General features: G+C 41.3%; 1 protein-coding gene across 7 annotated transcripts in view; it reads right to left on the reverse strand.

Moving 5' to 3' along the window:
• Positions 1-23,310, reverse strand: part of ADGRB2 (adhesion G protein-coupled receptor B2) — a 298,187-nt gene that overhangs the window by 81,166 nt on the left and 193,711 nt on the right. For all 7 annotated transcript variants that reach the window (XM_075195184.1, XM_075195183.1, XM_075195185.1 and 4 more), the window contains one exon: positions 6,690-6,776. In XM_075195184.1, the coding sequence (XP_075051285.1) occupies positions 6,690-6,776 (87 nt within the window). The remainder of the gene's footprint in view (positions 1-6,689; positions 6,777-23,310) is intronic.

The following is a 23,310-nucleotide window of genomic DNA, read 5'->3' on the forward strand; positions in this document are numbered from 1 at the left end:
CCATTATAGGTATCGTTCAAATACTATATACTTAGGCGCTTCATTATAATTTGCCGACTTTAGAAGGTACTTGGCTGCTAGAGAACCTGGAAACACATTTCTTGCTCACTGGAGATGTCTGGTAGTCATGCTAGAAAAATCTGTATAATTAAACAGAAGTAGCGTAGCATATTATTTATATAGCTATGGATATAGAAAGTTCAGATGTGCAGAGCACAAAATAAGAAGCAATAGATGTAAATAATGAAAATGTTGCAGTTTATGTAACAGTACTAAAAATGATCATCAGTATTATACCTATGGACTCCTCTTTCCAACCTGCTCTAGTTATCAGGAAAAGACTCCACAGTCATGGCAGACAGAAAGCACTCCATCCTATGTTAACAACAGTGGCAAAGATTAGAAGTTTAACTATTTAGCTGCCAGAAGTTTACTCATATTTTGTCTCTTAAGAGGCCAGGCAATTTTTCAACATACTGACCTACATCAGTTTCTGTGAACATATTTCTACTTACATACAGTAACAAGTGTATATATATATGTGTATATATATATATATATATATATATATATATATATATATGTCAGCTAAACTGAGATTCACAACCTATTTTAATGTATGTTGCATAAAATATGTTTTATAAAATACAATTTTCTATGGGATCCCTGCCTGAAAATGGTGGCAATAACCAAGGAAACATCCATGGGGCATTCGCATCCTCTACAAGGTGACAATGTGCTTCTCCCCTACTTTTGTCATGAAGGGAGAGGAGAGGGTGTCGCAATAAAAAAAAGTGTACTGTCCTCTGGGAGATGTTGAAAAGAAGAGGTTGGAGTGTCTTGATAACACCGGGCCTGATTCATTAAGGATCTTAAATGAAGAGGATCCTTATTTCAGTCTCCTGGACAAAACCATGTTACAATGCAAGGGGTGCAAATGAGTGTTCTGTTTTGCACATAAGTTAAATACTGCCTGTTTTTTCATGTAGCACACACATATCAACTTTAAATTTCAGTGTACAAATAAGCTATCAAGTATTTGTGTGTTACATGAAAAAACAGACAGTATTTTCCTTATGTGCAAAATAATAGACTAATTTTCACCCCTTGCATTGCAACATGGCGTAGATTTTGTCCGGAAAACTTGAGTAAGAAAACTTCGTAAATTTTTTGCTTAACTTTTCTTAATGAATCAGGCCCTATATTATTAACAATCATTGAATACTTTTTTCTTTTCTGTGCGTTGTTTTGGAACTTTATATTCCACATATGTATTGGACGTATCCTGCAGTGTATTATGTTTGTCAGAGCAGAATGCATCCAGACCAGTATTCAACAACAGACATTTCTTTAGATCCACCTGTACTTAAATAAGGACGTGCGTATGTCTGATTTAAGTGCTTTTTACAAAAAATGCAATTTACATTCCTTTTGCATGCCTTAATGCCTATTTCTTTGAATACTAGTATACAATATATTTTAATAGACAGTTCTATTCAATGGTCATATTAACAATGAACTTTTATGCATGTTTGCCTTTAAAAATCAAACAAACAATGTCCTCAACATAAGTAATTTTATGTTGAGTACATATTCATATTATTTCCCTTTGGATAGGTTGAGAAGGTAGGTATGTCCAGGGCCGCCAAGAGGGGGGGGAGCTGCTGAATTTTGTTTAAAAAATTTTTAATAGCCATATTTTTTTCTTTCGTTTTTTTTTTTTCTCTGGGGGGCGGGTGGTGTCTCCGACCCGTTCGTTTGTGGGGGGGGGAGCTGGATAGTTTTTTTAAAAAAAGTAACATACTCACGTGATCGCGCCTCCGGGATCCCTCCTCTCTGCTCCATTTACACTGAATGTCGGGCGTGACGTCATTAAGTCATGCCCGACATTCAGTGAGGAGCAGCGCAGAGAGGACCCAGCAAGAAGCGAGAAAACAGAAGAGAAGAAAGAAGCTAACAAAAGGTAAGTAAAGGAACGAAGAGGCAAGTGGAGGAAAGTAGAAAGGGACAGTGTGATAAAGAAGGGGGGCAGAGAGGCACAGAGTGCTAAAGAAGGGGGGGAGGCACAGAGTGATAAAGAAGGGGAGAGAGGCACAGAGAGATAAAGAAGGGGGTGAGAGGCACAGAGTGATAAAGAAGGGGGGGGGAGAGGCACAGAGTGATAAAGAAGGGGGGGAGAGGCACAGAGTGATAAAGAAGGCACGGGAGAGAGGCACAATGTGATAAAGGGGGAGGAGAGGCACAGAGTCATAAAGAAGGGGGGAGGCACAGAGTGATAAAGAAGGTGTGGGAGAGAGGCACAGAGTGATAAAAAAGAGGTGGCACAGAGTGATAAAAAAGGGGTGGGAGAGAGGAACAGAGTGATAAAGAAGGGGGGGAGAGAGGCACAGAGTGATAAAGAAGGGGGGAGAGGCACAGAGTGATAAAGAAGGGGAGAGGTATAGAGTGATAAAGAAGGGGGGGAGAGGCACATAGTGATAAAGAAGGGGCGGGAGAGAGGCACAGTGTGATGAAGGGGGAGGAGAGGCACAGAGTGATAAAGAAGGGGGGGAGGCACAGAGTGATAAAGAAGGGATGGGAGAGAGGCACAGAGCGATAAAGAAGGGGGGGAGAGGCACAGTGTGATGAAGAAGGGGGGAGAGAGGCACAGAGTGATAAAGAGGGGGGACAGAGGCACAAAGTGATAAAGAAGGGGGAGGCACAGTGTGATGAAGGGGGAGAGGCACAGTGTGATGAGGAAGGGGGGAGGGAGAAGCATAGTGTGATGAAGAAGGGGGAGAGAGGCACAGTGTGATGAAGAAGGGGGTAGAGAGAGGCACAGTGTGATGAAGAAAGGGGGAGAGAGAGGCACAGTGTGATGTAGAAGGGGGGAGAGAGAGGCACAGTGTGATGAAGAAGGGGGGAGAGAGAGGCACAGTGTGATGAAGAAGGGGAGAGAGAGAGGCACAGAGTGATAAAGAAGGGGTGGGAGAGAGGAACAGAGTGATAAAGAAGGGGGGAGAGAGGCACAGTGTGATGAATAAGGGAGGGAGAGAGAGTGTCACTCACCGGACTGTGAGTGCCATTTCTCCTGTGTTCAGGAACCGTGGCCGTCCGCCATCCTGAGGGTCTGCGCATGTGCAGCCCTTATGAAACCTTCAGTACCTGTTGCTTTTAATTAATTGGATGATCAGGCAACCCTCCCTATTTAAACCACCTGTGATCATTACCTAGTTGCCTGATCTTGGAGTCTCATTCCCCATGAGCCTCTGAAGGTGTTCCTGTGTTTCCTCGTGTATTCAGCTCCAGCTGATTCCTGTCTACTACGATTGTGGTTTCCAGACCACTTCAACTCTCCTGTGTTCATCGTGTATGCACTTAGCTGATTCCTATCTGCTACTGCTGTCGGATCTCAGACCGTCTCAACTCTCCTGTGTTCATCGTGTCTGCACTCAGCTGATTCCTATCTGCTACTGCTGCCGGATTCCAGACCGCCCAACTCTCCTGTGTTCAGCGTGTCTGCTCTCCGCTGCCTCCGTTACTACTGCCGAGTTCCAGACCGTCTCAACTCTCCTGTGTTCATCGTGTCAGCTCTCCACTGATTCCTATCTGCTACTGCTGCCGGATTCCAGACCGTCTCTACTCTCCTGTGTTCAGCGTGTCTCCCCTCTGCTGCCTTCGCTACTACTGCCGGATTCCAGACCGCCTCAACTCTCCCGTGTTCATCATGTTTCCAGTTTTACTTACTACTGCTTCCTGAGTATTGCTCCTTTGGTTACCGGTTACCTTTCGTGCGCTGCACCAACCTGATTACCGCTTCCATCCTCCAGTGGTCTCTCCTCCTGCCGGCGTTCAGCCGTTCAGGTATCCCTGCACTTCTCCTTGACAGCCTGCTCTCCTGAACCGCGGTATGCATACTTTCCATTGACTTTGCTATTGTATTGCATATCCGTCTGGACTGTGTTGTGTTCATCCCCGGAGTCTTCCATCTACTGAAGCTATTGTTACTATTGACTTTGTTTCCTATTACCTGGATCTCTATAGTGACTTTGTATACTTCAAGCAGCGCTTGTCAGTTATTATTGTATTGTGGTTATCATCGTGGGATCAAGTTCCGTGTGCCCCCCGTGTATCCTCTGTATTCCATTCATCTCCTCGTGCCCCTCCTCACATATATATAGCAGTGGTACAACTTGCTGAACGCAGACCACTGACTCCTGTTTCCCATTGGCACCAGTTTCAAGTATCCTCTCACATAAGCAGTGGTACAACTTGCTGTACGCAGACCACTGACTTCCCCGTTACCTACTTGCACCTGGAACCCATTCCTTCACTATAGACAGTGGTACAACTTGCTATACGCAGACCACTGACTTTCACTACCTCCTCTCTACTCCTGCACGTTCCTCCTCACTATAGGAGTGGTACAACTTGCTGTACGCAGACCACTGACTCTCCTCACATTTACTTGTCCATCTGGTTCCTCGTGTTCATACATCTAAGTCATTACCAGTTGCTGCTAGTCATAGACTTTCCTTGAGCATTCTCTCACCATCTGCTGATTCTCCTGTTCCGTTGTCACCCTGCTACCAGAGGACCATAGTACCAGCTATATTACTCTGGTAAGAACATCATCTGGTGATATCCTGGGCAAAGACTCCTAGTGCCCGTGACAGAGAGGCACAGTGTGATAAAGAAGGGAGGAGAGAGGCACAGTGTGATAAAGAAGGGGGGAGAGGCACCGTGTGATAAAGAAGGGGGGGAAGCAGCATGGAGGGTGCAGTGTGATCATAAGGGGGCACAGCGTAGTTGTGATGAAGGGGCACAGAGTGGTGATGATGAAGAGGCACAGTAATGTGTGTGTGATGGCACAGAGGGCTTGTGGCAATGTAGTGTGTGTGAGGTAGGTAGTGGCTAATTAATGGGTGGTATTTTGTTTATGGGGTGATGGTGAGACAATTTAATAGTGGGGACTATTAATTTAAGATGGGGTGGTTTGGGGGCTATTAATTGAATGTGGGGGTGAGTTTGGGAAGAATGAGATCTTTTTATTAAATGTGACTATGAATTATTTAATGGCAGTGATGGTTGCGGGAAATAGGTATATTTATGAAATGTAAATGCTATTAATTTATTGCTGGGGCTGTTTGCAGGGAGGAGAATGGGTTTATTTATTCAATGGGAATACTATTATTTTAATATTGGGGCTGGAGGAAGGCCTAATTATTACTCGTGGGTGCTATTGATTTAACACCGGGGCTGGTTGTAATTTTCTAAATATACCCATTTTTATTTCCAAATAGGGCCCCCAACATTCCAGGATCCAGACAAGCGGCAACTAAAGAAAGCAGCAGCCACAGGTGATGAAAGTAAGAAGAACAGGTAGGAGAGAGTAGGAGTCTGTGAAATGTTGTGATTCTAGTGGGACAATCCAAATTTTTGGTGAGTGTTCTGCCCAATGTAAGGGGCAGGCCAAGACTGTGAACTGTTTATGTACACACTGCATTCTTTCTATACTACACTATGGTGCTAGATGTCCTGAAAGTCAGGAGTGCTGGGACATATATCACACTCCGGCAAGTGGGCACGGCACCCTTGTGTCAAAGGTGTACACAACAATGCAGGTTTTTTTCTGTAGGAGGGTGGCCTAGCACTTTACACCTGCTAGCCATACCCCCAATAGTATAAGGGGGGCACCATGAAATTGTTGTACCAGGGCCCTGAATTCCTCTTGGCAGCCCTGGGTATGTCTAGGCGTTAAAAATAGCTCAAATTCACTAATTAGAGCCTCTGGACAAAGCTGAGTAATGAGCAAAAAGTAAATCAAACTCAATAGTACCAAATAAAAAGGCAATCCATAAATTTAATTGTAGAGACTAATTAAATTGTTGTGAGTGTTACATCAAAGTCGCTACTAGATTGTGAAATGTAAGTATGAAAAAAAAAAGCATACACTCATGTCTGGTACCAGATTGAATCCAGAATAGCCTTGCTGGGTTTCTCATATATTTCATGCAAGCCAACACAATCCCAGTCTGTAAAACTCTCATTTTTATTCCAGTTAAAACACCTACATTGAACACAGAGTAAGAAAAGTATGTTCTTTTTGTGGGAGTCACAACTAGGTTAGGGGAGAAGCAGGGAAGGAGTAAAGATAAGGACAGGACTCTGGGGGTTTATGTTTGTTTTATATTTCTAAATATGGGTGGGTGAAAGAAAGTGAGCAGATCACTTTGGCTACTCAGTGATGGACAATGTCTGCATTTTTCCCAAAAAGATAATAGGATATAAAAAGTCAAAACCTCAAAGACTTCAGTTCAGTTCAGGCTGTTTTCCCTAAAGTAGTGAAGGATACATTGGGCAAGGTTCCACATTCTTTCACGGCTAAGAAAGGTTTCAATTTCATTATGTTGTTGCAATTGTTTAATTTTACATATGTTCTCTTTATTGTGAAAATTAAGTTTGATCATTTATTTTGGGCCATTAAAATCCAGCAGTCACATAGCATTCTGTATTTATTTAGGGTGTGGTACAGTAGAGTCAAAACTGTCTTAGCAATGGATTTTTGCCTAGTAAGGTTTGTTTTTCTCCAAGTTGTAACTATGCTGGTTTGAAGGACTACTTGAAAAACTATGTTGACTCTCCATTGAAGATGAAAATAACAACGTGCATTTATTAATAAAATAGGACTTATGTCGACTGCATCTCACCTGTTTGTGCCATGTATACAGCAGGCTCATCTGCTGACCGTGGTCTCTGGGTCTTGACTTTCTGATTCTCTTCCTGCTCATCTTCCCCTTGAAAACAAAAATGAAAAAGGGTCAGTGAATAGGTACACATGTTATACATACAATATATATATATTTATGTGTTCAAAGCCCGAGACGCTGAGCGCCCAGTGGATCAAAGGATCGGGGGTGCGCTAGCAAGTGAGCTGTAATACATAGATAAGTGACATTAAAGAGCTGCTGAGAAGCTGACATAGCTAAAATCAGCATTTAAACCTAAACCTATCAGCATGTCATCTTATCAATTGGAGTTTATAAATTCTATAATAAAATGCAAATATATTTCAGAAAATATCCACCAATTGTTCAACCCATCATTAAATAAAGAAATGCACCCATCCTGTATAAATACTAATTAGTTCATAGTCATAGACGCCAATAGAGAATACAACTGAGATATCTCACTTTACATTCTAGTCTACAAGTTACAAACTCTAAGACAGAGCCCTAGATATATATTTTCTAGTGCAAAGCATGAGCCCGTTTCCCCTTCTGGGTATACCGGTTGTGTGATTAAATATGCATGGTACGTCTTCCAATGGGAAGATGAAACTAAAACCATGCTGCTGTTGATCTGTATGAGTCAGAGATTTCCATCTGTACAGAGAGAAATTCATCTTTTTACCTTAGGTTCTGTCAAGGACATTAACCAGAGGCATGGTACATGGACATAGTCATATCCATAGGCATTACAATACACACAAATACATCCATTCTAATGAATATTTCTCCCAGCTACGGACAGGTTAAGTTAATTAGCTGCACTATAAATGATTTATTGCCCTAGCTTACTTCTTAGTCACAGTGTTTCTATTCACTGGGCATCAAAGCCAAAGACTAATATCTGATAGTGCCTTGTACATCACTACTTCTGAACTGAATTAGGTCAGATCTCTGTGTTTCACACTCAGTTTCCCCCCAAGTTTCTATTTCTTTTATTGATCTACCGGGGTCCAAGGGAAAGAGCACAACCTTCCAGCACTATAAAACATACCTATATACTAAAAATAGGGAAGTATAAAATATATTAAATGGAAATTAATTGCTCTCAACTTTTCAACTTGTAACATGTTTACTTTCCAGCATCTTTTAGAATGGCTTCAAATCTACACAAAAATGTTCTTTTCTGGGCTAATCCAATATCCATGCCTCAGTGATTACTGTACCTAGTGAATTAATAGGCAAACTATTGTTTTTGCTCACAAAATAGCTGCATCCACTGTGTGAAGGTTCTGAATCCATTTTGTTTTATTTCAGTGTTGTTGTTTTTTTTGATAATGCAATAGAGAACTTACTCCTGTTACCACAATATATGACATGTTCTTATTTTACAAAACATATAAGCTAGTGTCACTGTTCTGTGTATACATTCATCAAAGTATTGGAGGTTACTTTGATGTACATGCATCAGATCTAAAAGATCTTCTCTCATATAAGATGGAAAGATTCAGATGTTTTGGAAAAAGCCTTTCCAACAGTTCTACATGTCCCTGGAGTCCCCTTGTAAATAAAATCATATGCACAGGCTTGTAGCTGTCCCCTCCTTTCAGAAGATCCTGCTGCTAGTACTGAACACTGCAATTATCAATAATTTGATGTGTCAGACTGTATTGTTTTAAAACAAACACACATCTCATTATGCTAATTTTACTATTTGATTATGTGACTTTTGGACATCTTTTCCTAGTGAATACAGCGTACACTGCGCTAAATTACAGGAGACAAGAAGGAGTATGAAGTAAGTATGAAGTTGCATGCTAGAGAACCCACAGTTATCATTCAACTGCTACTGGGTGGTCCTGTCACCTCCTGGAATCTTCCCAAACTCTTCGCTGAGATGCAGGTTCTCTGTGCTCCCCCACCACTCCGATGCCTCTTACATCCCTTCGTTGCTCTGGTAACCAAACTCCCAGCTTCCCACACATTCAGAAAGAATAGAAATGACTCTGCCCTGAACACATGCTCGCACAAGAACAGGCACACACACACTGCACTCTGAGGAACACATACACTGAATTCCAACACATACGCATATTAATAGCATTTCAATCGAAAGCACCTTTATGTTATTGCCTGTAGTATTTTGAAAATAATCTTACATTCAGGGACATTTCAATACAATCTGTAGAAATTACCCTGTAGGGCTAGACAAGAGATTGCAATTTATGTACACAATTCATTTTATTAGCTAGACAACAAAAACAATTTAGCTACACTCTACATACCTACATGCAATTGTTTTTTTTTTTATATTTGGCAATGATTATGGGAAACCAATCAAACACAAAGACAAATCATACACTTTGCAGTGTATTGCCCTTGCTGTTTGTACAAATAGTACAGCATGACATAATTAACCCTTTTTCTAGGGCATAGCATCATTTTCATCACCGAATTTAGCAGTTACTGTCCCATATGGTTCTGTTTTCAACCACTAACCCTGGTCATCAATCTGGGATAACTTTGCATGTGAATCGTGAATTAGGCCACATGGCATGCTGTTGTGGGTTTTGTGCTCTGTAAAAAGGTTACAATATCATTTAAAAATGTTTAGCGATGAGTGAAATGTTTGGCAAATTTGAAGTTTTTGTGAATGCCAATGCCTGCAAATAAATTTGCAAAGATCAGTTAAAAAGTCACAATTTGGTACAAAACAATAAATTATATAAAAAGTATAAAAATCAACAAACTGAACAAATGTATATCGTAAATGTCTTTTTGTATGAACCACTGATAAAAAGAATATGTCATGAAACCCAACTACTTATCTCTAGTGAACGCCAGTAAGGGAATTTGTATATTATATGATACCTTTATTCCATTCCTAGACTACTATTGTATTGCTAGATCCACACTGATAGCATTCATAAAGCTGAATAATGGAAATAGCTGGAAATGTCACCCTACTTCCCTTCCTAGCTAATTATTCTATCATCATCAATACTTAAGGATTGTTTTTATTTTGTTCTATGTCCTGAGTGTATGTAAAGTCTCAAATAAGACAACTGTGTATCCTAGACTTGATCATTTTTTTAAATATTTTTTGGGGCTTAAGCCCCATGTTGTTATCCTTAGGATTATGCTATTAAATTTGCATTCTTCCAATCCTGAGAAAATAATACAAATAATGAAAAAGCAAACACATTCCTGTCTCCCACTTTTGTAAAAACAAAAACCAAAAACAGAACAAAAAGGTTACATACTTTAAAACACTTTAGAAACAAGAATTTAAACAATACGGTATAAACTTAATAAACAATCCAATATATTATTATTAAGTCTAATTATGCTCTGATGTCCAGGAATACCAGAGCACTTCTTTTTCCACAGGGCTAAAGTAGTGCCATCCAATTCATGGCAATAGCCTTTCTAGCAAAGTATAAGGTCTCCCCAGAGGAATATACGAGCCTGGCGCAGTCATCACTTCTCACCCAGAAGGAAAAGATATAGTTAATACTCTACCGACACTGCTTCTTAGCTGAACTGTCTGATAACAGGGCACACCTATATAGGATACTAGGGGGTAAATGTATCAAGCTGAGAGTTTTCCGGCAGGTTTGAAAAATGGAGATGTTACCTATAGCAACCAATCAGATTCTAGCTGTCATTTTGTAAAATGTACTAAATAAATGATAGCTAGATCTGATTGGTTTTTCAAACCCACCGAAAAACTCTCAGCTTGATACATTTACCCCTAGAAGTCTATATGCAAACTTAATAATCTATGATATCTAGTAGTGTGTATAATCCATAAGATTTAATAAAACTTTAGCTGAAGCTAGTAACAAGTTACCATTATCTGTTATCTCATTCTTTGTTATTGACTATAATAGCTGTGGTGAACAAAATCCCTCCGCCGATTTATACCATGTCCCATTGTAGCTTTCACTACTTTACTAACACATGACTTTAAAACAGGTGTTGTTCCCGCATACGTCAGGGTCGACACGCAAAGTATGTCTGAGCACTGCTATCTAACCTGAGTACTTTAATTTAGCTGCTTTTGGTGCCTCATATTATTAAGGGACAATATGATGTGTTTCATTATTGTTAGGTGTTTCATATTTATTGCCTGGCATTTTGTGTGTTTGAGTGCGCAAACAGCTTCTAATTAAAGCTCTGGCCTTACAACCCTCAGACAAGACACATAAATCGAGTCTGCTTGTGAGCATCAAAAGAAACTTCTACAAGTTTGCACATATACACTATTTTGTTTTTGCACTGGGTCTCATGCACGATTAGGCTGAATAATTATGCCTGTGAGGTGTTAAAATGTCCTTGATCCATCCTTCTTTTGTGCACCTTCACACACGCCAGGGCATTGCTGGTAAATTTTAGCATGGGGAGCAAGACTATTCAGCAGCCTATTAGGAACATTTTAAAGGAAAAAAAATGCAGCTGACCCAGCCCAAGGTAGCCCACTATGGGACCGGCCTGGGGGTCAGATGCCCCCTGCCCAGCCTGTCCCTGTCAGGACCTCCCCCCCCCCAAAAAAACAGAGAGAGCTGCGGCCGCGCATGCACAGCAGCTCCATTTCGGCGGCACTGCACTGAACAGCAGCCGCGACGCTGTCAAAGAAGCGTCTGCGGCGGTGCTGTATTGTACTGCAATACAGCACCGCCGCGGACGCTTCTTTCACAGCACTGCGGCTGCTGCATAGCACAGTGCCTCAATGTAGGGTCACTGTTCTTTGCGGAGGGGAGGGGTTTCTGGAGAATCAGAACCCCCCTTGCGTGCGCCCCTGCCCAGGTGCGGGCTGGGAGAGGGATGGCCGGGGGGCACACAGGCGGCCGCATCACTTGACAGGGGATGCGGCCGCGTCATTGATGACGTGGCCGCATCCCCTGTCACGTGATGCGGCCGCCTGTGCGCTGACGCGGCCGCATCTGTTGACAAGAGATGCGTCCGGGGGAAAATGTTGGAATGTTGCATCTGGGGGGCGGCCGGCCTACCCCCCGGCCCTAATAACGGACTGACTGAGCGGCCCGGGGGGCAGCCAGCACGCCCCTGCCCCTGCCTGTTGTAATCAAAGCTGTGCAAATGGCACACAAAGGCAGCTGCAGACTATGACTGCCAAATTTCTGTAGAAAAAAAATCAGCCTTCCTAACTCTATTATATTTCTGCCCTATTATAAAGATTACGACTGAGCTTATTTTCACAAGCCAGGCCAGTAAAACCCTAGCCAGATAGCAAACCTAGTTATTAGTTATTTCCCTAGCAAAAGGGAAATTCCATATTATTGTGTTGTGCTGCCATTGTTGATTAGCAAAATTTGCAAAACTATTCTGCTAAATATTTGTCTTATTTCACATTTGTCTACCAAAAAAATATAATTGTCATTGTTTCTGCTCTATTCATTAAATGAACTTACTGTGGGGAAATGCTCCAGAGTCTGCGGAACGGTGACACAAAAGCGGAACTAGAATGCAACTTCACACCTCTGCGACGTGGCCTATTCCACTGAGAAACTGGATTTATTCAAAATTTCAACATGATTATTCCCATTTCTAGCTGCCATGTCTTAAACTCCCCCACTGCTTTCCAACAAATACTATTAGCATTTACAGTGTTAAAGTTGACTTAGCACACTCAGAAAATATATAAAATGTCAACATTTTTAGTCTCATATGCAAGCCATGGAATATATTCTATATAATATCTTCCCACGCACATATTTCCTCCTACACAAGCACACGAATACATCCCTCTGCCTACACTCGCACACTCTTAGCAAACCTTGCCATATTACAAAGCAATCCACATGCTGTCCTCAAACAAAGATAAAAATGGGGAGATGCAGGGAAATGTTATCAGCTCATTGATTCCTGTGGAATCACTTCAAGTATAGTAGAAAAAGGTTTAGAGGTCATCAGTGGTTCTTCAGTGTACTATCATTCTTCCCCTCTGTTACAGTTTGGTAGACCTACATTCATTACATGGTGACTGATAGGAACAAAACAATATAGTAACCCACCTCCACAGATTAGTGACACAATTTCACAAACGTCAGTTCAGAAAAATATAGTATATGGGAGGAGGGAATGTACTTCCACAAGAATGGTGACTAACTAAATAACCGTCTGCTGCCCCACAAACTTAACGTAACAATACATCAGAACAGTGAGAGGGAGGGAGAAGGAAAGATTAGATGTCAGAAGCCGCATTCACAGACTGTCATGAGATCTCGCCTTCCAGTGAGTCCCAGAGGAAAGTGGTAAAAGTGATTGATAGGGACAGTCAGATGCCCGTGCCCTCCTATTCACCTGCAGTTAACACCTCTTCTGGCATGAAGAGCTGAGCTGTGCAAAGTCTGACTGCAGTGTCGTGTACACCCATCTAACTCCTCATCACACTAACACAATGCAGCAAGGAAGCTTGATGTGAGTCAACATCAGGCTTCAGCATATAAGAGAACCTGGAGTTAGGAGAATGCATTCTATAATGACTACGTGGCATAGTGGAAGCTAATATCTATCCTGTTAGCCCTGTTATCCATGACAGTTGGAAAGTTAGAATTTGATTAATGAAATGTTAAACACTTCTTTTTTCAAAAGGATTATGAATTAGCCAGCAGATAAAATGCATAAAACTGAACTGGTCTAACATAATGTACTTTGACATGCAGTTTGGATTGAAATTTATGGCACTTGGTGTAAATACAGCTCAGGGCAAAGGATCATCTTACTGCATCACGGCTGTGATTTCTACACTGATAGGCAACCATTTTTTATTGTGGCAAAAATATATTTGCCGCAGAGAATGCCTATAAGGTCAATGTGAGAACTTTATGATGATAAATTTGTGGGATTAATATGACATGGTCGGCACAAATCATACATGATTATCTAAAACATGTATTCACACAAATGGTCTTAGTTTCAATCCCTTCAATTAACTGAATTTGGGATTACAAACAAATTAAACAAGCAAAATATTTTGATATTTGTTTAGTCAGTCTACCTTAATGTATCAATGGCAAAAATATGTTATTTAGAAAAAGAATCCTAAAGTCATATGGAATTTTATATATATGTATGCCTGCCTTATACAAATCTCTGAGAGGTTGTGCGTCCACAGATAAGGGCATAAATACAGGGATAGCAGCTGCTACGGGGACCATCAGTACCCCACAGCTGTAGGACCCTGGGTTGATGCCATCTATGCTGCTCTGCAGCACTGCTCCCCTCTGTGGTGTCCTCATTGAGCTTACTGAAGTTCCTAATGTGAGACCACCTACACCGCAAGGGATTTTAAGCAGTGCAAGCAAACTGGCATTCTAAGGGGCATATTCAATTGTCCGCGGGATTGCCGAAAATCCTGTGGACCGTGCACGATTACCAATATTACGGTAATCGTGCGCAGAAAAACCTGCAGCTGCCTTAGCTGCGAGCTGAAATCCAGCGAGAGAGTATTAACGGTAATATTTTTTGAGCGCTCGAACTTTGGGACAATTGAATATGCCCTTAAGGCTCCAAAACGAAATTATTTTCAGAAGGGAAGAGAACTCTGGGTCTCCCTTCCTCTCTGTGAAGGAAATAATGTGCATAGCGATGATGAGAAGTGGAGCTCATCCGGCAAGGTAAGTGAGGTGAAGGTGTCCTAGAAATCTTTAGGGCCACCAAATTTCTAGTTACACCCCTGACCACGGGTAAATAAGCAATATTATGAAAAGAAAATGGAATTGTGTTAAGTTCATAGTAAGTTTTTGAACCAGTTTCTAATAGAGTTCATGTTGGCACCTCATAATCACCCATACATTTATGAGAACACTGTATTTAGGAATTGTACCACCTGTTGATTAAAACATATTTAGGGCACAATGACACCATATGTAAGATTTATTACATATATCAATGCTCTGTTAAAAACGTCTGAAAGGAGGCTAATAGGAAAGGGTGGATATGCACCACTATTTCCTCCATATTTGCCTTAATACATAGGCCCCATACCAGTCATTTACAGTCCAGTACTGCATTGTGCGAACAGTGTTTAGATTTAAAAGCTGTTTTTACAGATTGGATGCCAGGAATTGTTCCTAAACCCATGAGGACCCGATGGCTGTGACCGACAACCCAGATCTGAAGCTGGGTTATGGAGGTCGTGACGGAGTGCAAATTACCTATTCCAACATATTCCACAGCACTTTTCAATTAGAGGAAAAACAAATTGAGCATACAGTGATTCATTAAGGAATGTAAATGACCATACGTGCCATATTTTGCTAAAAAATTGCACTGCGGATTCTCAGAAAAGGATTATACACCAGTAACACAAGTTTATCCAATTCATCTTAGAACGCAAAGGACACTTTCAACATCCTACGATTTCAAGGGTGGAATGGGGGAAGGCATATCTGAGGTAAGTGCTGAGTGATAGTGATGACCACACGTATGCATGCCAGAACATGTGTTTGCTATCAAGAGCAACTGTAAAATGGATTTTAGGTACAGTATACATCAATAACACATACTTAACAACTATCCCGTAATCTCCACGAGACTCCCGAAATAGCCGGTAGTCTCCCGGACACCAGTGGCGCACGCAGGGGGGGTTTCTGAGTCTCCAGAAACCCCCCCTGCGCTAACTAAGTGGCCGCTATAGCTGCACTGTCCTATACAGCAGCCGCGGCGCTGTCAAAGAAGCGTCCGCGGCGGTGCTGTAGTGTATACAGCACCGCCGCGGACGCTTCTTAGACAGCGCCGCGGCTGCTGTATAGGACAGCGCTGAAGAAACGGAGCTGCTGCGGGGGGTGTTTTTTTTTTGGGGTCGGGTGGGAAACCCCCCCCCCGACAATCCTCCGTTCGCCCCTGGACACTTGGGAGAGTCTCCTAATTTCCCAGACTGTCTCAGACTTCCTCAGTGCGTCTGACTCCGCAGAGACACGGACCCCGCCCCCACACACATGACCCTGACTCCTGACTGTCATTGGCTGACAGGACAGGAGAACTGCACTGAAGTTTGAGGCAGACACAAGAAGAGCAGGTAAGTAAAAGACTCCGGAATGTAAACAGAGATAACGGGGAGGGAAGAGACAGGACAGGGGAATAGTGGGGAATAGAAGCAGTGTATGGGGAAAACAAGGGGGGAAGTTAAAACAAGCAATAGAGGGCAAAGGAGAATATAGAAATCACAGCTGAGTCAGAGTTAAAGAGAACAGAGGTGGAGAAGTAATGGGAGAGTAAGGGGAGAGACCGAGCAGCATAAGAGTTCCTAGGACTTTGTATGTGTACATGAATATTTATTATATAGCTGGTGATATTACATGGTCTATCAGGCAACCCTGCCACAAATTTTTTTTTTTTTAAAATCTTTCCGAGTTCAATGTAATAAAAATAAAAATACAGTACAAGGTTCGTATTACCTGTAAATAAATTTGTGTATATGTAAATTTATATATTTATTTAAATAATTTATTAGAAGTACAAAATGTATTTGTTAAAATTTAATAGAGATTTTTGATAGTTGAGGAATTTAGGGTCAATTCCAGCCTCTGGTGACTTTCCACCCATACATAAATTGTGGCATTCCGCGAATAGTGCTATAGGCAGGAGCGGATTGGCAACTGACCTTAGTGGGAAGTTTCACGGTAAGCCGGTACCCTAACGAGGCCGCCCGGATGTCGCCTTACTAATCAATTATTTTTTTTTCCATTGTACACCCGGCGTGTGCGCTGGCGCTAGGTGACGGTGGCCAGGTTGCCGCTGAGGTTGGTGGTGATTAAAGGAATTCAGGTCCCACAATGCTGTGCGCTCCTCTCAGACAGGAACTTCCTGTCTGAGCTGCTGATGAGTGACGCTGCAAAATGGCGCCGGCAAGGTAAGTGAGGGGGCTGCTCAAATCTAGCTATAATGAGGGGGGTTGCAGAACTTTATCTACACAGAAGGGGGTTTCAGAAACGTAACTATAGTGGGGGGGCTGCAGAAATCTAACTATAGAGGGGCTGCTCAAATCTAACTATAGGGGGGCTGTTAAAATGTAATTAAAGGGAGGGCTTCTCAAATCTAACTATAGGAAGGGGGGCTGCAGAACTCTAACTATAGGGAAGGGGGCTGCAGAAATGTAACTACAGGAAGTTGGGGCTCCCGAAATCTAACTGTAGGGGGGGGGGGTTGAAGGACTGGAACTATAGAGGGGGCTGCAGAAATGTAACTACAGGAAGTCAGGGCTCCCGAAATCTAACTGTAGGGGGGGGGTTGAAGGACTGGAACTATAGAGGGGGCTGCAGAAATGTAACTACAGAAAGGGGGGCTGCCAAAATCTAACTATAGATGGGGGCTGCAGAACTCTAACTACAGGAAGTGGGGTTGCCATATTCTAACTATAGGGAAGAGGGGGCTGCTCAAATATATCTAAAGAGAAGTGACCTGCACAAATATACCTATAGAAAAGGGACCTGCTCAAATATACCTATAGAGAAGGGGCTGCACAGATATACCTATAGAGAAGGGGCCTGCTCAGCTATACCTATAGGGAGGGGGCCTGCTCAAATATACCTATAGAGAAGGGCTGCACAAATACACCTAGAGAGAAGGGGCCTGCTCAAATATACCTATAGAGAAGGGGCTGCACATAGAATACTATAGGGAGGGGGCTGATATAATGTGTGAGGGAAGAGGGGTGTATTTTGCTATAAATTGTGAGGGAATGGGGGGGGTCTTAATATATTGTGTGATATGAGGGAAGGGAGGGGGGCTGTCTTAATAGCACATGGGTGGGAGGTAGGCCATTCATTTAATGGTGGAGCTTAGGTGGGGGCTAATTATTTAATGAGTGCCATTTTATTTGTGGGGTGATGGTGGGACAATTTAATTTATTGGTGGGGCTATTTAAATTAATGCTGTGGTGGTTTTGGGCTATTAATTGAATGTGATTATTAATTATTTAATGCCGAGGGTGGTTGTGGGAAATGTTTATATCTAACTGGTAGTTTGCATCTCAGGATGTCAGGGAAAGATTTAACAGTGCGTGAGGTGCTCATATTCTGCTCTGGCTAATCAAATACAATGTGCCAACATGTTTCGTGATGTTTCAACATGTTTCATGTTTTCTAGTGATCACAATATTATTGTACCATAAATGTCGCAAATGGAGTTAATTGAGTCATATTTAATGCCAAACATTTACTGAGCTATACCTAATGTCAAATGGAGAAAATTCAGCCATATTTGGAGCCAAAAATAATATGTTGAGACATATTCAATACCAACTGGAGAAATTTAGCTTTATGTGGTGTGAACAATATGCTGAGCCATACTTGGTACAAACTAGAAAAAAAGTGTTCTGGAGAAAAGTAAGCGATATCTGGTCCCAACTAAACAAAACTGAATCAAATCAGTTAACAATAAAATGCTGAGCTATGTATCATATAAACTGGACAAAATTAAACCATATCTGATATGGATATAGAGATGTTGCCTATAGCAACCAATCAGCTTCTAGTTGTCATTTTGTAGAATGCACTAAATAAATGAAAGCTAGAATCTGATTGGTTGCTATAGGCAACATCTCCATTTTTTTCAAACCCACAGTTTAGTAAATATACCCCTAGGTGTGATAGAGTGATGCACAGTCCGACTATATCTCTCTAATAAACCTAGTGTTCATGTTTGGTAGCAGTGACATAATAAACAGGCCACAGTCATGCAACTGGCAACCACACTCACAGAAGGCCTTACCATGAGTATTCTTAATTTGGGCCATTGGGTCAGAAAACTTGATATAATAGACTAACATCAGCCTGTGGGCTGTATCTTGTGCACCCCTGATCTAAATGTAAAGGCAAAGTGTCAGGAAGAAAAATCTTTATTGTCATAGATACATACCTTATTCGTGGACAAGGCCCAACTAGGACTACAGTCAAATAACTACACACACACCACTTTTAGCTACACTTATCCAATTAGCACCACCCACCATTCATGCTCCTCCTCTCTACACAGAAAGCAGTAAATCTCTTCCTTACTACATCTAAGCATTCCAGTGTCTATGCTGCTCCTGTCCTTTTTCATTCCGGGCACCTGAACCCTTCTTACCAAGCTTTCAACCATGAGCCACCTTTGATCTCCTTACATATTAGTTATAATTATTGATTTTATAAAGCAAACAGTAAAAGAAATGCTCCCCTATAGTGTTGCTAGGGCTCTTGCACCAAAAACAGATTACTATTGGAGGTTCCTTCCATGCTACCAAGTTGACTTACAATGTTTTCTCCATGCTATCTACACTATAAACCTGGTGCTGCAGTGACGTTTAAAATTCCAAAAGCCCATATTTCACTTTCAATGCAGTTTACTATTTTGTTCTCCAAAACTGTTATATAGCATAAGATTTTTTGATAGTTAATTAACACTATATAAAGATATATTTAAGGTGTGGATAGTAACTAGTCCAAATGAATACAAGTTATCTGGTCATCACTGAAACCTGAATAAGAAAGAAAGGAAAAAGAAGTTTGTTTTTGCAGGTGCACATACATATATTATTTTTATTCAAAAGGAGCATTTCTGAGTTAAAACTTAACCTTTATTAAATTGTATATAAAAATAACAAAATATAGAATTAGTGCAAGTGGTGAAACAAAAGTGAGTTTAAAACTGCTGACTACACCAATTTGAGCCTCCTATATAATCTAGAGGACTATTGCTCTGTAAATTGAGGTATTATAAGCTCCTCTTACTCCAGATACAGAGTATCTTGTTATATTAATGAAAGTAGAAAACACTGTAGATCTCTATCCACTAGTCTGAGTATTTCCAGTCAATAATTAGATGGCAAATACGCTCATAATACAGTTTGTATAGTGTCCTCTAACATATGAGTAGAGGGATATGGTATTTCTCCCTATAGTTGTCTGTCATCATAGTATATGATGCTTTCAATCACAAGACTATGGAGGATGGCTTGCTGACTACCTAACAGATACTCCAAACTGGCTTTGGGTTTATTGGAGCAAAGACCTTAACCGAGCAGCCTCAATTGTGTAATGAGACAGGGTCCAGACAGCAAAACCGCAGACGTGCGTTTCGCTAAAGTCTGCTTACTCAATGACAAGCCGAGGGACAGATTTGATGTTTCTTAAATAGTCTCAAAGCCGCACCCCCATCTGATGAAGGTCCCACTAGCCCAGGCCTGTCCAACCTGCGGCCCTCCAGGTGTTGTGAAACTACAAGCCCCAGCATGCTTTGCCAGTAGACAACCTGTTGGTAGCTGGAAGGGCATGCTGCGACTTGTAGTTTCACAACATCTGGAGGGCCGCAGGTTGGACAGGCCTGCACTAGCCAATCACATTGAGGCTGTATAATTTGATTGACAGTATTATCGTCCTATGTGGAGTTGGTATATTTCAAGTCCCATCTTCTTGTATTTCTAATTGGTCCAGAATTGATCTCGTATTGTTAAACATGAGAGGTCTCTTTTCTCATCAATAGTGCAGGATTTACCTGGAGACTTATTGTACTAGAGAGAACATTTTAAGGTTAAGTATGTTGTCTTCTCTTTTTAAACCAATAAATTATTCTAGTACCTATTATGTTCAAATGAGTGGTTATTACTCGATCTTGAATACTAATGTGTTTATGAACAACAAAGTGCTATAAAAGCAGAGTACATCATGACCCCAGTTAGAAAACAATTTTTTTTCTTTCTACATCACTGAAATCTCCAAGTTATCATGACATAATTCAAAAATAATATAAACCCATTCAGAAGTTGTTAATGTAATGCAAACAAATGCAGAAGTTGTCTGAAAGTACAGTGGATATTCCCCATGCCATATCCTCCAACATTGCACAGAGCTACAATAGACCTCTCCATCTCCAATACAAACCCACCCTGAGCATGTCATGATATATCCCTAAAGTAATAGAAACCCATCATTAGATTGTTATGGCCCAAGTTGGAAATTAAACAAACTCATAGAGAAGTTGATATGATATGAAATTAAATTAACTCAAACTGAGGTTGTCATGATGGCCCTGATTTATTAAGGAAAGTAAGGCACAAAAGGAGTAAGTTTTCTTCTGGACAAAACCATATTACAATGCAAGGGGTACAAATTAGTTTATTATTTTGCACATAAGATAAATACTGGCTGTTTTTTTCATGAAGCTCACAAATACTTGTTAGCTTTATGTGTACACTGAAATTTAAAGTTGATCTAGGACATATCATACCCCAAATAGAAATCTGTCCTCACATTTTAAATTTACCTCCCCCTCCAATGCAACATGGTTTTGCCAAGGTGCAACATTACTCAATTTTTGTCTTTCCTTTATGAATCAGGCCCAACATGTTTTGGAAGTAAAACTAGTAATACGCTAGTTTACCCTAAATAAATACAAGTCTATTCAGTGAAGTCAATACCTTGACTGAGATTTTTAGTGCTTTAGTTATTTACAATTTTCACCCTTTATACTTACATAAGTTAAAGGTTATTTGTGATGACTTGTATGGTACAATCAGAGAGCTTTGTTTCTACCACCATTCTTTTTAACTTCTTAACTTTTTCATCATAAATTTACAATGTATGCTATCACAGTGACAATATCTGAGAATTAACTTGAACTTTTGCCTTACAAAGCAGGAAGGAAATTTGTGCTTGAGCACAGGTTATCAGCCAAAAGCTCCAACATTGTTTATAAGCAGTAATAACCTTATGCATTGGCTGTTAAAATCTTGTGGGTGATATTGGCAGATGCCCCAAAGTCAAAACAGTTAACACCTGGCAAAAAATCATTCTCCTATATTTCTCAGCATAATTTTGGCTTTCTGGTATTGGCTGGTGCCACTGAAGAGAGTCACCTATCTGAATGATATGTCAGTGCTATGATACATCAGTAAATCTAATCCCCTGTGCCGATTAACGACTCTTGTAATAACATTTAATGTCTCAAACTTCTGGGCTCCTAACTAAATGTCAGATCTAATTATCACAGTCCTTGAGATTGGCCTGGGGAGATATACACACTCCCAACAGCCTTTGGAGCTGGCAGGTCAGATCCAACCACTCACAGCATTGGCAAATTTCAGTAAGCGCCCAAATGAGAACCAAGCATAACAACCATCTGTCAGTCTGCCTGTCTGTCTGTCTGTCTGTCAATGTCCAACTCTAATTTGTGTGCATTTTATGTTTAAATTTAGCCTTTCTACACAATAAAAGCACAATACACTTTATAGTTATGGCATCTGTTACTTTCACCAACATAGCAATAAGAAATACACACTTGAAAATTCTTTCTTATTTAGTTGTTTGGGTTTATTATAAACCCATAGGTTGATTACTCATTGACTGCACTCACTACAGATATGGGAATGGAGATTTCCATCACGTCTTGACAAAAGAAATTGTACATCACAAGGCAATGAACTAGGGAAGCAGGCCATCCTTTTATATATTAAGTCAATGGTGAGAAACAGCAAGACTAGAGGTCATATGTGGCCTTTGTGATCAGAAAGAGTTTTCCTCTTTCTATTTATTGTAATGAAATTGTACCAGCTCTGACACAGCTGGGTAATCCATGATTGGACCAGTTATTCATGCATTACCCATCTGCTTAAGCTGTGTAAACATGGAATGCTTGCTCTCTGTTAAAATATTGTAAGGACAGCACAATAGTCATGGTGGATGGAGTTGCAATAGGGATGATTTTGATCTTAGACAAATAAAACAATGTACAGCCTCCTTGAGAAACCAAGGGCTGCATGTGAGATTTATAATAATAACATACACAAAGGCACATTGCCTGACTCAATGTTTTTAAGCTCGCTACAGGACAATATCTATGATGACTATGTTGCCCTCATACTATGGTACAGTGTTCAGCTACACCCATCCTTATCTGTATGGCACACAAAGGGTAACATTTACCTTGGGCATCAACTTACACCACAGCTCAAAAGGTAAAGATAATACTTTTGTTTTGAAACCCAATAGTTCACCCAGTACACATCAAGGTGCATGTCTCCCCTCTGCAGTCTTTAAAAAGTAAAAATGTGCCTCGATTTGTATAGACACAGAAAAATCTTTAAGAGGTGAACAGTGCAAAAGTGTAAATGGGGGGGGGGGGGGGGGGTGCGATCGGGGCAATTGCCCCCCCCCCTAGCAGGGACTCGTTGCCGACGGCTGCACAGTATGTGCAGTTCCGTTCGGCAGTGACAGTGTGCTGCCTGGTTGCTCTGATTGTGTTTTAAACACAATCAGAGCAGCGGGGCAGCACACTGTCACTGCGGAGCGGACCTGCACATAGTGTGCAGCCGCCCAGGGCCGGATTAAGGGGGGGCACAGGGGGCAAGTGCCCCAGGCCCCCCTCTCTCAGGGGGCCCCCCAGGCCAGCTGGGGCTCTTTTTGCTGCCCCCAAATGTCGGAATACAGGGGGCACCACAGGGTTCCGAGTGTAAAGTGCTCTGTCAGCACTATCAGCATTCAGCACAAGTAAAGGTTTTACTTTTTTTTTTTGAGCCTTCAGGGCTTCTGTAGCTGGCGTGTAGATGACAGTGTGAGGAGGAGCAGAGAAGAGCTGCCCTGCCTGTCAGGCATAAGGTAAG

The sequence above is a fragment of the Mixophyes fleayi genome, chromosome 2 (genome assembly GCF_038048845.1).
Source record: "Mixophyes fleayi isolate aMixFle1 chromosome 2, aMixFle1.hap1, whole genome shotgun sequence".
Classification (NCBI taxonomy): Eukaryota; Metazoa; Chordata; class Amphibia; order Anura; family Limnodynastidae; genus Mixophyes; species Mixophyes fleayi.